This window comes from Ambystoma mexicanum, chromosome 6p, assembly GCF_040938575.1.
Source record: "Ambystoma mexicanum isolate Mex_15411 chromosome 6p, UKY_AmexF1_1, whole genome shotgun sequence".
NCBI classification, from domain to species: domain Eukaryota; kingdom Metazoa; phylum Chordata; class Amphibia; order Caudata; family Ambystomatidae; genus Ambystoma; species Ambystoma mexicanum.
The window spans coordinates 1,481,012,881-1,481,028,760 of NC_090935.1; the positions used below are offsets into that span (position 1 = coordinate 1,481,012,881).

Below are 15,880 nucleotides of genomic sequence, written 5' to 3' on the forward strand. Positions count from 1 at the left end.
CAGATGAATGTGCAGAACGGATAAGCGTAAACCAGATGAGTATGTAGAACAGATGAGTATGTAGAGCCCACGAGTATGGATAGCAGACGAATACGGAAGTGCAGAGAGTGTGTAGATCGTCAGAGCAGATGAATATACAGACCTGGCGAAAGTATAGAATGAATGAGTATATAGAGCACATAAGTGTATAGAGCACTTAAATGTATGGAGTGGATGAATATATGGAGTAGATGAGTCTATGGAGCGGGTGAGTGTATGGAGCGGGTGAGTGTATGGAGCAGACGAGTGTACGGAGCAGACGAGCGGACGAGTGTACAGAGCGGACGAGTGTACGGAGGAGACGAGTGTACGGAGCGTATGGAGCGGATGAGTATATGGAGCGGAATGAGAGTATGGTGTGAGATGAGTATATGGTGCGAGATGAGTGTATGGAGCATATGAGTGTATGGAACAGATAAGTGGACGCTGTGGATGTGTGTATGGAGCGGATAAGTATATGGAGCGGATGAGTATGGAATGGATGAATGTATGGAGCGGGCTGAGTGTATGGAGCGGGCTGTGTGTATGGAGCGGGCTGTGTGTATGGAGCGGGATGAGTGTATGGAGCGGGATGAGTGGACGGTGCGGATGTGTGTATGGAGCAGATGAGTGTATGGAGCGGATGAGTGTATGGAGCGGATGAGTGTATGGTGCAGATAGGTGGATAGAGTGGAGCAGACTAGTGCACGCAGGGTGGACAGGAGTGTATTATACCAGACTGGGGTGCACAGAGTGGATATGTGTGCATGCTACAGACTGGAGCGCATAGAATGGGACGTACATAGTATGGTTTGGAATGCAGAACCCGTTGAAAGAACATATAACCCATCATATCACACCACCATGCTTACTCTCTCCTTTACATCACCACTCAACTAGAACACAGGGATACTATGACACCATTCGGTATAACTGTTCTCATACCAACATCCGCCGCTTACTCCACATCACTCTGAATAAACACTGCTGGTTTCACACCCCAGCCAGGCGTTCTCCTCAGGCCTAACACAGCCACAACCGTTCTGGATAAAACCTGCCAGAACAAACACATTCTCCTGATCCCTCAACCACCACACCTACCGCTAAGAAGCAGCTATTACACAAATACTGCATGAGCTGCGCACATACCCGGTGCTCACATGCACCTTTGACCCTCTCTACTCTCTCTACTGATCTGAACTTCGGTTCCCAAGGGCGTTCAATCTACCAGCGCCTTCAGACCATACCAATGGTATATAAGGCGCTATATAAGTGCAAAATAACATAACATAACAAATATGATGTTTTTGATCTTAGAATATAGGTTAGTGAAGGTACCGACACATACCAGACGATTCTTCTCATCATTTTTCAGTTTAGGTTCCAACAAGACTGCTCTATTATGGTTACAATTTTCTTACGGTAACCCCTGATTTCTAACTTAGAGCTTAGTTTTGCTGGTTCTTCTTTGAAGATCTGGTTTGTACTGCAATCCATCACATTCTATTCTACATATTAAATTACTACTTGAAACCTATTATGAATGCATATCAGAATGCCACTTGAAAGCTTTACATCACAATAAAAACAAGCTTTGAACGCTGAGTAGATGTTGGTTTTCATATGCCAATTACAGCCTGAAGTCGCCCAGTAACCTTGTCCTATGGCTTGTCCTATGGCTAAGCGAGCAATAAGGTTCCCATCATTACAAGTGATAACAATCATTGTAACCCAAAACAAGCACAAACTAAGTAAAGCAAATAAAAAGCTGTGCTGTCAAGCCTTGGACATCTGAGACTCATTCCATTAAACCAACTAGAGGCACCGTACTGCAGCTAAGGCACTCAGAGATCAACATTTCAGAAGGTATGTAATGAGGTATAATGGCCCATCATTAAGGATTGTATTCCTACATACGTGGGATCTACCAATAGTTTTTGCTCTACTAGTGCTCATTGAAACAACTCCTATGAGCTACACAGTAAACATGTTTACAGTATATAGTTGATTGAATGTATGATGTGTTGGTCCTCTCTACAAATATTTCCTTCTAGCCTTATATTTTATTGCTATATGTGGAAGCATATGTTTGCAGGTATCCTTACTTATTCATGCATTGATCTGTTTGCATATTTAGGAACAAAATGCTGAGTACAGTGAAAAAGTTGATGAAATGGAGAATGTATCGACAGACATTGCCCAACAATATAATTCACTGCATGCAGAACTTACTGGAAAATTGAATATTTTGGCGCGAGCAGAACAGTATTTAAAAGGTAGGCTGAGTGTGGAGATCTGCTGAGTCACAGCTTATATGAATTGGGACGCTGTTTGCAAATTCTCAAATGGCTGTTATTCTTTCATGATAGGCGCATTTCCAACAGCTGGGCAATACATTGACTCCACAAAGGGGAGCGTACGCTTTCTCGTTGCTTCAAGACTTTAGAAACAAGCAGGGCCGTATTGAACTCTTTATCACCACACCCTTTGGGATGACTATATTTCTTGGATTTTTATATTTTCTTGGATTTTGTTTACACATCTATGTTGTGGAATTTAATTGGGATTTATACTAATTTCGTGAGCATGTTCTGCTGGCTCTCATGCCTAGACCTAGAGCAACCAGTCTCTCCAACCAGTCATACATCAGTTTAACTATTGACTACACTTAATTGATATCTTATAACTCAGAGGTTTTTCACTGTACTGTAGCTTTGTCAATACATGTTTATAGGGTGCAGGGGCACCTGGCTGTACTTGTACAAAATGGTGTCTTACCTGTTAAAACGGGATGCTGGGACGTTGTCTGGACATGCAGGGACAGGTAGGGGAAACAGAAAGGCAAACTGAGGCCCTTTGAGATTGAAATTGAAAATCCAATGGCTTTAGGGAAGTGTCATTTACATCCCCTGCTCCTGTCAGAATGGGGAAGACATCTGAGTCTCCCCAATATTCCCAGACAGGGCTATTGGAATGCACAGGGATGTGTCTTCATAAGTGGAAGGTCAGGTTCTGGGCACTGTTAGAAATATTTACACACATTCTCAGCTGAAGACAAACCCCTGGTCAGTGCATGGTTTCCCTTAAGTCAAATGTCCCTAAATGATAGAAGACAACAATTTGAACGGGTAATCAACAACATTTCAATGGTAGGCAAAGTTTATAGCTATATTGGTTCAGTTTGTTTTTTTTTCGGAAATTTTGTCAAAAGAACTAACAGGGCAAATTCAATAGCCGCTCTCGGTTATAGGGAAAGGGTGATTAAAAGCTACCAGGGGGCATCAGGATTCAGCTCCTCCATTTTTTAGCACCCACTGGGTCTTAAAAAGTGAATGAATGTGGACAGAAAAACACCGTTTTTCAATTTGCTTTGTGGAATGAATAGCTTTCACACACTACATAATGCAAATATTTTAAATTATTTGTCAATAGAAGGACTGGTGGTGTTTCTAATGCTATGCCCAGCACTGTGTATGGGCCAGAGGGTATCAACATCCAGGTTCTGACACATACACATACACCTCTGAAAAAAAAATGGGGAGACCTTGGCGTGACAGCACGCCTATGATGGTCTCACAGGGCTCTGGAAAATCTGGCCTATCCAGGATAATGTAGGCTTCCCTCTTCCGTGAAAGGAGTCTCCCGTCCCCTGTCCTGGTGTGTCTTGCCAGCTCCTGAAGGGAGTCCATGCTAGAAAAAAAGGATGTCACCACCACGGCCCATGCAAGTAAATTAGTTAATAACATGTGTTTGCATTAGTGTGTGAAAGAGAGAGTTTAATTGACGGTGCAAGCAGGAGTTAGTGGAACATTGTATTGAAAAAAATGATATTTGCATTAAAAGGAGCACCAATGATAGATAGTGCTTCCATGCTGTTGAGAAACATGTATGCAGTTTTTTACTTTTGAAACGCAAAGTGCAAAAGTCAGAGAGTAAAAACAGGCAAAATCACCTTTACTCTTTATTACTTTTACTCTCTATCTTGTAAAATATATAATTGATACTTGCAAATAATGCTTTGCAGATATATGTATGAGTGTGTGTGTTTTAGTTTCCCATAGTACAGAGCAGGACATCTCCCCCCCCCTACAAGACTGGCGGGTGGAAGGGCCTGCCTCACTGCATGAAATTGAGTTTATATGGGGCAATACTAACATTATTTAGCAAAGTCGCAAAGCGCGGCCGTACAGTGTCAAATCCTATATATATATAATCATATTACAATGTCAGTGCTTTGGCAACTGAGCATGTGGCTAGCCGTCCTTACCCAGAAACCATGCAAATATTCTTCTCAGGGTTCGCCTGATGGGACTGCCATTATATCCTCTCACTCAAACCTTGAGGATGACCAAATCACTACATATGGTCAGGGACGTCATTTCACCAAAATGCCAGGCACAGCGGAAGTGACAACACATGACCTTCGACCCCTGATAACATCACAGGAAGTGATGTCATTTGACCCCACCCCAAAGTGACATCACAGGAAGCATAAAGTATCATTTATACCTTTTACTAGACAGAGACACAGTCTTTTACCCATTAACAAAACAGGAAGTGGCTTCACATAGCATTGTTCCTAACAACACTACGAAAAATATGGTTACGATATCACTGTAATATGAAATACATTTCAAACAAGAATGGATCACCATATATATCATTAAAATCAGTGTGTATAGGCCAGTATTACCAAATGACTGTAAATGTAAGCCGACGTCCAAGGCCAAATGATAATGATGTGTTATTATATAGCACTTATGCTTAAGTGCTTTATATAGAATTGATATACATACAATCTCACCCAACCTGTGTTGGTACTCATTTATCAACCTCAGAATGATGAAAGGCTGAGCTGGCCTTACCGGGATTCAAACCTGCGACTTGCAGATCACACACACATCGCAGCAGCAAGCGATCAACTTACTGAGCTATTTTACCCAGCAAGCGATCAACTTACTGAGCTATTTTACCGGCTATTGCTATCTTACTGGATATATTAAAATGAGCAATTACATGTCTCAATGTTCTCAAACTAAGAAAGCAAATGACACTCTGTAGTGGATACCATTAAACTGCTAACTGAGATTTTACAGCAGACCAGTTCATCTGCAGGTCTGGTGCAAAGTTGACCACATGCCAACCCTGTGTGGATCTACTTTTTAGGCTTCTGGAGTTGGCAAAAAACATATCATTGGGAGAGTTCATACCTGTGTATTAAAGAATTTAGAGTACTGCAGGGAAAGCAGCACACTCACACGGGATCCCGTACTCTGGGCACTCGTTATCTCAAACATGCCAACAAACATCCTGAACAGCATGCCAGGGCGATAGAAAAGATAGACACATTACAACAAAGCATGGTCAAACATTTCTATACTGTACACAAAAATTTAGGCACAAGGATTTTGTCAAGTGACTGAGGACAACGAGATGGAATGTCTTGTGATTTAGTCTGTTCTTAAACAACTCAAATTCACAATGCAGACAAAAACTTCCAAAAAGCATTTAGAGTAGAATAAGCATGAATTTCGGGCTATGTATTTTGCTTTTCACACGTTGCAATTAAAACATGCTATAATTGCAACGTGTGAAAAGCAAAATACATAGGCCGAAATTGATGCTTATTCTACTCTAAATGCTTTTTGGAAGTTTTTGTCTGCATTGTGAATTTGAGTTGTTAAAGAACAGGCTAAATCAGTGACTCACCCCCTGAAGTGTGCCTGAAATAAACCTTTAATGAGTCTAGCAATTATTGTATAGAATTCTAGAAAGCCAAATTATTTGATATTCCTATTCTCTTTTATTTAGGGTCACTGCTCAAAGTGTTGCACTTGTGGAACCCCTGTTTTTTGTAAAAGACTGGAACAAGAAAGCTAGCCACTCCACAAACACTCTTGTTAGGAAAGATTTCATTTTATATGTAATTTTCCCTCCAGTTGTACACCCCCAAACGTTTTGCTTCTGTTTAGAACACTGTGGTCTGACTTTGCCAGATAAGCTCACTTTTTATGGGAAAACTAACATGCCCTTAAGACAGTCAGTAGTGGGAGACTTTGGCCCTCATTAGGACTCCGGCGCTAAACCATGGTGCTATTAGCACCATGGTCCATGCCGGAGTCTGCCATGGAGAAAGGGGGAATTACCAGCCCATTCCAAGGTTGGCAGGGCTGTAATTCCCCCTTTCTCCATGGCCCTTCCCCATTCCTATTTTTGCCACATAGGGCTCAATGGGAATGGGGAAGGTGGCAATTACGGTACCGCAAATTGCGGTACCGTAATTGCCATCAAGGTCCCTTTGCGGGTCTCTACTTTAATGGCTGGTCCAGACCAGCCGTTCAGGTCGAGAGCCGCAAAGGGACCTCGTAGTAAGGCGTTAAGGGGTTAACGGTGCTGCAGCCTTTTATGGCGCCGGTAACCCCTTAACGCCAGGGTCGTAATGACCCCCTTTGTTTCCCATAGTCCTTTTCTAATGTTGCAACGTTTCTGCAACATGCAACAAGTGCACAATCTACCTTACAGTACAGTACAGTGCACTTGGGCCTCCTAGTCATTTCCAAAGACCCTAGATACTTGTGTACGACTTTTTAGGTGGCAGCTTATCTTTTCATGTAATATGAACCATTTCCTGCCATTTAAACTGCGATCACTGCATTTGGCACAAATAGGTGGCCTGTCTCCAAAATGGCAATGCCACAAGGTTCTTTGTCCTGTCCTTTGGCCATCTTGCCCCTTTGCCTTCCCCAGATAGAGCCGATCCGGGTCAGTCCTTATTCGGACATGCAGTTTCCCACTAAACACCAAGCTTTCATGGGCTTCTTCATGCCTTGTGTGTGTGCCTCCAGGATGTGGTCTGGGGAGTATTTCCCCAATACACATCCTAGGTGTCAGAGAGTCTGGACTGCTGTGAATGCCTGGGACCACCATGGTTCCTGATTGGTCCACGTATGGAATGTGTGTTTGTGAGCAGATCTCCCATTGGGTCCTCTTCATTTTGGCACGAAGGAGACTCTGGATAAGAGGAGGCCCCAAACAACCATACCATGTCGATCTCTGGAGTTCTCACTGAACGAAGGCTAGGATCCAAGTATTTTGAAACAAAGACGCCGAGGCGAGGAAACGCTGGAAGGTTTGGCACCCTGAGCCCGCTGTCGTCCCGTGGGACCCCTCTGCATCTGGTTGTCCTAGAAGGTCTGCGAAGATGCTTCGACCCATTAGAATAGTGTGACCAACTTTTCTCGGCATCTTCAAAAAAACCTGCAAGTAAGCCTTCTCGAAAGTGTCCCTGGGCCAACCAGTGGGCTGACCAGCTTACGTAGGACCTTTGCTCTGTCTCCGCCATCCTTTTGAGGAGGCCCTCGAAACTCGGTATACTGCTAGCTCTGTGTCCAGGGCACCCTCACACTGAATTTCGTACACTTGGCATTACCAGGTCTGAAGTGAGACGAGTGCACCAGGACCGGAGTAAACGCGGTTACCGTGTTACCCAGCTGCGGCAACAATCTTTGCAGGTGCAGTGCATTTGTGCCCCTCTTGCCCCCAAAGCCTGCTGCAGTGAAACTGGCCTGATCCATCCATCATGTCCCGTTTGGGCATCATCACTGGATCTTCAGAACTGAAAGCTGCAGAGCCGTCATATTGCCCCATTTGAACCTGCAACGAAGTGGACTTGACTGGCGAAGTTTGGTCCGGAGTGCACCAGGGGTCGGTGAGTAATCGCATCCCTAACCGGTGGCCCCTAGCACCTCCATCCATTTTTACACACAAGTGGCCCCTGGGGGTCCCTCTCATTTCCACTGCTATTGCGAACTTGCAAACTATTCCCAAACCTTGGAATCACCTCTGCCTTCAAGTGGAGGCTCTCCTCGAATAGTGGGAATCTATTCTTTATCGCCTCACCCACCTTCCTGAGCTGCTAGAAACCCCTGAAGAGAACCCGTTGTGCCCATTGGAACAACTGCGTGTGCCTGCATTGCATGTACTATTGTGCATAAGGCTCCTCTCTTCTTAGGGCTTGGACTGCCTCTTAGTTAGGTGTGTGTTTGATGTTGAAGGGGACTAAAGACTATCTGCACTGCCTATTTTCCTTCCCCTCTAGGTTGTGAATATATTTCATGCCTTTAGCCCTTTAAACCCCAATGGTCTTGTATATATCTTGTATTAATATTGTTGTGAGGGTTTGATAGTATTGCTGTGATTCTTTTACTGTGTGTTGAGTTACAATGGCCTTGTAATAAATGTGTTTATATTTTTGATATATACACCTGTCTGGGAGTAATTTGTAAGTGTCCTTGCTCTGTGTGCTCATTGAGGTCCTTCAGTCATCCTCACCCCTCCTGTGACCTAGTCTTGACCGCAGACCATAGCTACCTTGATTGGTCTGGCTTGTCCAGAGGTTACCCTGTTCCAAGAAACTAGGCTGGTCTTCTGAACCTCTGCCCACCAGGACAGAGTTCGGAAATCTGTCTTAACAGCTCTGGCCACAGCCCAGGAGCTTCAATTTAAAAAAAAAAAGAAAAATATATATATATATATATTTTTTTTTAGGGTGTAGCAAGGGAGACCACAGGGGTAGGAAGGGAGACCCTGGCAACTCCTAAATGACGTCCATGCATATGTTTCAACAGTACAAACACTTAAATGTTGAGTGTTGTGGAAAATTAAATGTGCACCAAGCCTCGTCTGCATAATGTTCTTACAGATTCAAGCATACAACTCTTTTGTCACAGATATATTTATCAAAAATAGAATGAGACACATTGAGGAAGAAAGGGAGAGAGAATAAACAACAGGGAATAGTGGACAGAGAGAGGAAGAGAGTGAGGGCTAGATCAGTGAGTAATACACCAGGCACAGCTAGTACTTAAGAAATACTTTAAAACTTTAAAGTCACATGCACTGTGCTTGCAATGTATCCGAATACATTGTAGGTGGGGGACTGATTCAAACACTATGGTGTTGGAGAAACAATGAACAAAAATACTTTTGATCATAAGAAGCAAATGCAGAGAAATGGCAATAAGCTACCCAGAGGCAAAATAATGTGATGTAGATTATTCAGAAATGGAAAATGTTTCACAAGTGTGTATTTATATTTGCATACACCAACCGTGAGCCATCGGGTGGCTAAAACGTTTGTATTCCAAAGAAGTTTGAAAGACTTTGAGTCAGTGAATAATGGAGAAGTGTGGGAGGTAGGACCATATTCGGACCACTTGTGAGCATTCTCTGACAGTCACCCACCTTTAAAGGAGACGGTCTCTCAGGAATTGTATTGGCCCAGTCGACAGCTCATGTATTTTTGAGCATATATTGATCAATCACATTCTTTTTTTTCCAATTTATTTTATTGGCAGACTTACACAACAAGAACAAATGTAACTGTTACATCATCACATATTGTGCATTTTGTTGCCTGCTTTCCCCCCAATGTTTTCTCCCCCCCTCCATCTCTACCCTACCTCCCTCCACCCCTCATCCCCGTTGTAGCTTCAGGACAAACAATCAAAGTCTCTTCAGAGTCATCTAATCAAGCTTTTCCAATCTCTAATTCCACCTTGCAGTGAGAGCCTCTCTCCCATATTCCCCATTTAGTTTCCCATATATCCTCTCGGGGTTCCGATCAGGGGTCCACTTGCACCTTCCATACTTTCCATGTCTTCTGACTTGTTTCGCTTCCCTTTTAATTACTCATTACCATGTACACCACCCTTCATACTCTGCCCACTTCCCTTGAGGCTTTCCATTTTCTATAATTGCTCAGTGCTTTCGTCTGATTCTGACCTCCTGGTACCTGTACCTCTCCCATATTTCTCAAGGAAGGCTGACCACTCCATTTCCCTCGATGGAGCCAAGCCGTGTATCTGCCCAGTTAGTTGTTCCATCATATACATGTCCCTGGCTTTCAAAGCCCATTGTTGCTCACCAGGGAGATACTCTCTATTCCAGCCCCCTGCCAGGCGAGCCCTTGCTGCCAGCAATAGGTAATGGGACATGTGGGGGGGTTTCATCTATTCCCCCTCCACCACCTCCATCCCAAATAGTACCAGCAGGGGGCCCAGATGTCTTTCCACCCCTTTCAGGGCCTTTATCCATCCCAGAACCTCTTTCCAGTACTCCTGCACCTTCTCACATGACCACCCACCACATGTACCAGTTATATGCTTTTTGGCCACATTTCCTCCAGCAATGGTGGTCCGCCCCACGGTACATTTTAGATAATCCTACTGTATCCCACTGCCATCTACATAAAAGTTGGATTCCATGCAACTTGTACTGACAGGCAATAGATGTCTGATGTGCACTCTCACACATTGTTTTCCACTGGTTAGTGTCCAGCTCAATTTCCATATACCTCTCCCATTTCTTTTTATACATTTTTATTTCCCCTCCCTGTGCCTCTAATAGGAGCTGATACAGTTTGGATATTAATCCCTTCGTTCCCCTCATCTCACTCAATTCTAATTCTGTGCCCATGAGTTCCCTCTGAAATTCGTCCTGCCATTTTCCTGCCATCAACACTTCTTTGAGCTGCAAGTATTTGAACGCTGAAATCTTGCCTATGCCCATATTCTCCTCCAATTCAGCCACCTCTATAAAGTCACCTTTCTTGAGGACCGCCCCACTCTTTCCAATCCTGCCTTAAACCAGTCCTGGAATCTGGCATGGTCCGGGATATGATCGCGTATTGGGGGGCCCATATATGACTCAGATGGGATGGCCAGGTTGTAACCCCTATCAATTCTTTCTTTTCCCTCCACAACGCCAGGAGCTGTCCCAGTATTCTATGTGCCTTTACCTTTTTCGGGATTGTGTTCTGTGGTGCCTAAAGCCATTCCCCCAGCGTAACAGGCCTTCATTGGTAGTTTTAAATACCCACCCACTGTTTCTGTCGATCTACCAGCAAGTGAGGGACCAGGGTTCTAAATTGGGCTGCTCTATAATAGGTGTGCATGTCGGGGAGGCCAACTCCAGCCTTCTCTTTGGGTTGTACCAGCATCCTATACACAACCCTCTGCTTCTTCCCTTGCCATGGAAATTTTCCAATTCTCCTTCTTAACGCTGCAAAGTGTAGGTCTGGCAGCTCTATTGGCAGTGCCTGACATAGGTACATTACCAGGGGGAGGAGTGTCATCTTGACAGCATTTAAGATGCCCAGCCAGGAAATGGTGAGCCTCGACCATGTTTACAGTTCCCCCGAAGAGCCTGTACAATAATAGGGGGAAGTAAAGTTTGTATAGTCTATCTAGATCCCTGGGTATTCTCACCCCTAGGTAGTTTATGCTTTCCTTTTCTACTGGGATCTCCAGGCCTCCCCATTCCCATCTTTTCCCCCTGGTGTCATCCCCTAAAGGAAGGAGAACCGACTTGCTTACGTTTACTTTAAATCCTGACACTCTCCCATAGTCCTCCAACATATGGAGCACCATTGGGACTGACACGGTTACCTCCGAACGGTATAACAGTACATCATCTGCGTACATGCTTATTTTGTGACTCTCCTCCCCTACTTTAATGCCGCTTATCTGATCGTCCTCCCATATCTTCTCACCCAAGGGCTCCATTGTCAGTGCAAAGATCAGGGGTGTCAACGGGCACCCCTGCCTTGTGCCCCTGCTAAGTTTGATTTCCCTAGATTTTTTCCCATTCACGACAACCCTCGCTGTGGGGTCTGCATAGATTGCACCAATAGCCCGACTTATTCTGTCTCCAATGTCTATTTTCTGCAGCACTGCAAATAAAAAGGTCCACTCGACCCAGTCGAAGGCCTTTTCCGCCTCTAGGCTCAATAGTGCATGGTCGTCCGGGTCTACGGCAACATGTTCCATGAGATCCAGAGTTTTCCGTATCGCGTCCGGGCCATGCCATCCTGCTATGCATCCCATTTGATTTGGCTGGATACTACAAGGCAACTTCTCCTCAAATTGTGTTGCTAGTATACTTGTGAATATTTTTTCAGCCACGTTTAACAGAGAGATAGGGCGGTATGACGGGCACCGAGCTGGATTCCTTCCCTCCTTAGGTATTACCATTATCAATACCGGCTAAAGGATACCGGCGCCTCCCCCGTGCCCAGAATATGATTATAGAGCTTTACTGTGTGACATGTCAGGACCCCTGCAAATTTCTGATAGAACCCAATGGTGAATCCATCTTCCCCTGGGGATTTCCCATTAGGGAGGCGTGCAATTGCCTTTTGCACCTCTTCTGTGGTTATCAGGCTCTGTAAGTGGTCTATTTCTGGGCTTGTGAGCCTAGTCATTTTCACTCCCCGTAGGTATTCCTCCACTACGTTGTCTACCTCTGGACCTTCTGATTTATAAAGTTTCTCATAGTATTGGGCAAAGCCTTCCGCTATTTATATTGGTGTATTCCTGGGGCCCTCTCCAGAATCTTCCAAGGGAGACACCCATCTTTCCACCCTCTGCGCCCGGAGCCTCGCTGCCGATAGCGCATCCGTTTTGTCCTCTTTTTTTATAGCATTTCTGTTTTAGATATCTTAGCTTCCCCAGGGTTTCCCTGATTCCAATCACCTTCAGTTCTGCCCTCTTTGCTTGCCATTCCTCTCTCATCTCCTCCACCCTTACCCCCCTGGCACGTATGCATTCCTCCCCCTCCGTTATCTCTTTTCAGAGTTTATCTTCCTGTTGGCCTCTTTTCCTTTTCCGTCACAAGCCTTCTCTAATCAAGAGCCCTCTCCAACTTGCTTTCCCCACCTCCCAGACCACTCCTGTGTGCACCTCTCCAGTATAATTTATCCCAAAGTATTCTGTTATGCCTTTAACAAGTTGGTCCGCAAAGTGTGGGCCTTTCCAGAGTAGCTCATTGCATCGCTGGCTGCTGTCTGGCCTATACAGCCCTTCTATGTCTATAGTCATCCGGACCATATCATGGTGGGTCCATCCCACTGGCCTTATGTTGCAGCTCATCACTCTCGTCCCCTGATCCCTATTCAATAATAGATAGTCAATCCTGGTATACGTAGCTGAGAGGAAGGTGTAGCCTCTCTCTCGTGGGTGCTGCATTCTGCACACGTCCACTAAGCCATGTGCCTCTATTGCATGCCCCTGGTGCCGTAATCTGCCCTCTCATCCCTGGGTCTCTTCTTCTCCCTTCATTCTTCTGTCCCAAGTTTCATTTGGCCAGGAGTTAAAATCTCCTCCTATAATGTACAGCTTTGCTCCCAGCCTTTGAACCGTATCCAGTGCCTTCTGTGTGAATCCTGCTTGCCCCTAGCTGGGTGCATATACCATGGCCAATACTGCTCTTGCCCCTTCCAGCATGCCCTGCAGTATCAACAGCCGCCCCTCCATAATTTTAGACACTACACATTCCTGTGGTCTACATTGTTTGTGCAGGATCATTTACACACCCTCTCTTTTGGTGGCCCTGAAGCTCAGTGGACTTGTCCTACGCCTGCTGCCTGCAAAGCCCATTAATCCCCTTTCACCTGCCTTGTTTCTTGCAAGAAAAGCACATCTAGGCATGTCGCCCAGAATTCCCTTACCACTTATGTTCTCTTTGTTGGTGAATTCAAGCATTTCACATTTAGTTTGCCCACAACCAGACCCTTTTTCCCTTTATAGGTACCCATTTTGTTTATCCCTGTTTGCTCGCCTTTTCCATCACTTTGTGGGTGATGACACTCCCCCGTCCACATCTCCTTTATTGTTGAGTCTACTCTCTTCTTGACAGCCACACGCCACCCGCCACACGCCACCCTGAGGCTTAACCCGCTACTTAAATCCCCATCAAATTTTATAACTGTTTGTAACTTTAACCTATTAAATTCTTTAACAGTCGCTGAGACTTCCTCTTTTCTGCAGAGGGCTACCTTGGGGAGAAATTGGTTCCCTCCCTCTGGCATTTAGTTTCCATACTTTGCATCCAGGCTGGGTTTGCCACTGTTCGACCAGCCATTCACCCAGTCTTTTCTCGGGAGGTGCAATCCTGCGGCTGCTTTGATGTCATGGGTATCTTGTGCAGAGACAGACCATTCAGGTGCGTGTATTTTCTTCATGTTTGTCCTCTTTTCCTTCTCTGTGGGCATGGGTTATGCTGCTGCTTTCCCTGCTCATAGTTGGTCCATCAGGTCCCCTCCGTTCTACCTCCATGTCTGCAGTGAGGTGGGACAGGGCTTGCTTTGACTCGTCCGCCGCGGTTATTTGGTACTCCACTGCTTCCACTTCAAATTGCAACGAGAATGGGTACCCCCATCTATACCTGATGCCTTTTTCTTGCAACCATTTAGTGAGGAGTCTGCAGTCTCTTCGCCTGGAGAGCGTGAGGTTGGACAAGTCCTGATAGATCATCACCTTATAGCCTTGAAAGTCCTCTTCTCTACGTTGTTTTTCACTCTATTCAGCATTTCCATTTTGTCTTTATAGCTTATGAATTTTGCTACAATGGAACAAGGGCTGCTTCCATATGGTTTCCCACCTCTGTGCGCTCTTTCCAGCTGCACCATTTTCCCTCCTTCAGCTTCAAAGGGGTGATGTACAAGGGCCTGGACCTTCTCCTCTACTTGTCTCGGGGTCTCTCCCACTGTTTCTTTGAGACCCAGTACTCGTATATTGTTTCTTTTCTCTCTGTTTTCCAAATCATTTAGCATCACTTCTTCCTCTCAGAGCTCCAGCTCGGTCTTACTGGCATCTAGCCGCATTTCCACCAAGTCTGCATTGAGCTGATTGTTTTCTAGGCCCTCTACCTTGCTTTCCTACTTGTTAATTCTGCCAATGAAGCCTGTAGGTCTCCTCTGAGTGCCTTGATTTCTGCCAGGATATGCAGCAAGTCCTCCTTCGTGGAGAAGAGGGACATGTCCAAATCTGTCAGCAATCTCCCCTCTGGGGCCGTCTTTGCCAGCCCTCCTCCTTGTAAGTCAAGGCTGCACAACTGCGAACACACTTGAACACCCCAGTGGTATACTTGTGCAGGCTGGAGAGACAGTGTGCGAGCAGCAAATGTTGCATAACGCAATCCGGAAAAGCAATTTGTTGAATAGAATTTCAGAGGGCACCGATCAACTGGCCAAGAACGTGACTCTACCAGCGGCACAGGATGCATGATGGCTGCAGATCATGCCGTCCACAAGCTGCACACTCAGACTGGGTATGGAGGCCAATATCAGGGGCCGACCGGCAGATCTGAGGTGTCTGCAGGAGTCCCTGCATGCAGATGCTAGGGCACAGAGAGAGGCCTTGAGGCGTGAGATGTTGGCTTCTCGTAGAACAAATTACTGTCAGATGGAGAGCTTGAGGACTGTACTGCATGATGAACTATCAGCCACAAGGACACAACAAACAAACAAACAAACCTCCACAAGAATATGGATGCCCTGAGGCAGACACTGTCCCAGCAACTTGATGTGCATACAGACGTGCACATTGTGACTTCACCGCCATTGGGATACTGGTGCATGTTTCAGTGTCATGGCTGGCCATGGCCAATGAAGACCAGGCCTTGGAACTGTGTGGATTGGATCCGCCACCACAACTACCTGCATGATGGGGTGCCCAGCACACCCACGCCTCCTCAACGACCATCGCTCTGATGTCCATGAGCCCATGTGGATTTAGACATGCACCCTCCCTCTCCGAAAGTAGAATTTTGTTCTGGCCACAGTCCATGATGGACATTATTTTATTTTTTTACCTGACCAGTGTGGTCTGATTTTTGTTTTCTATGACGGGGAAGGGAAATGTTTTCTTGATTTTTTAATATCCCTGTCCAGTATGGAGGCATGTTTTTTTGGTGTTAGGTAAAAATATAGTTTCTTTTTCTCAAAAGGAAAAAAAAGATCGATTTAGAAAGACTGCCCTGGAACCGCACAGAACGGTCTTTATAAATTGAACTGTCCTGCCAC

At 45.3% G+C, this 15,880-nt stretch overlaps 1 protein-coding gene across 1 annotated transcript in view; it reads left to right on the forward strand.

Moving 5' to 3' along the window:
* Positions 1-15,880, forward strand: part of LOC138511071 (coiled-coil domain-containing protein 158-like) — a 1,089,990-nt gene that overhangs the window by 498,218 nt on the left and 575,892 nt on the right. Inside the window, exon 4 of the mRNA XM_069626570.1 lies at positions 2,156-2,294. Coding sequence (XP_069482671.1) covers positions 2,156-2,294 — 139 coding nt within the window. The remainder of the gene's footprint in view (positions 1-2,155; positions 2,295-15,880) is intronic.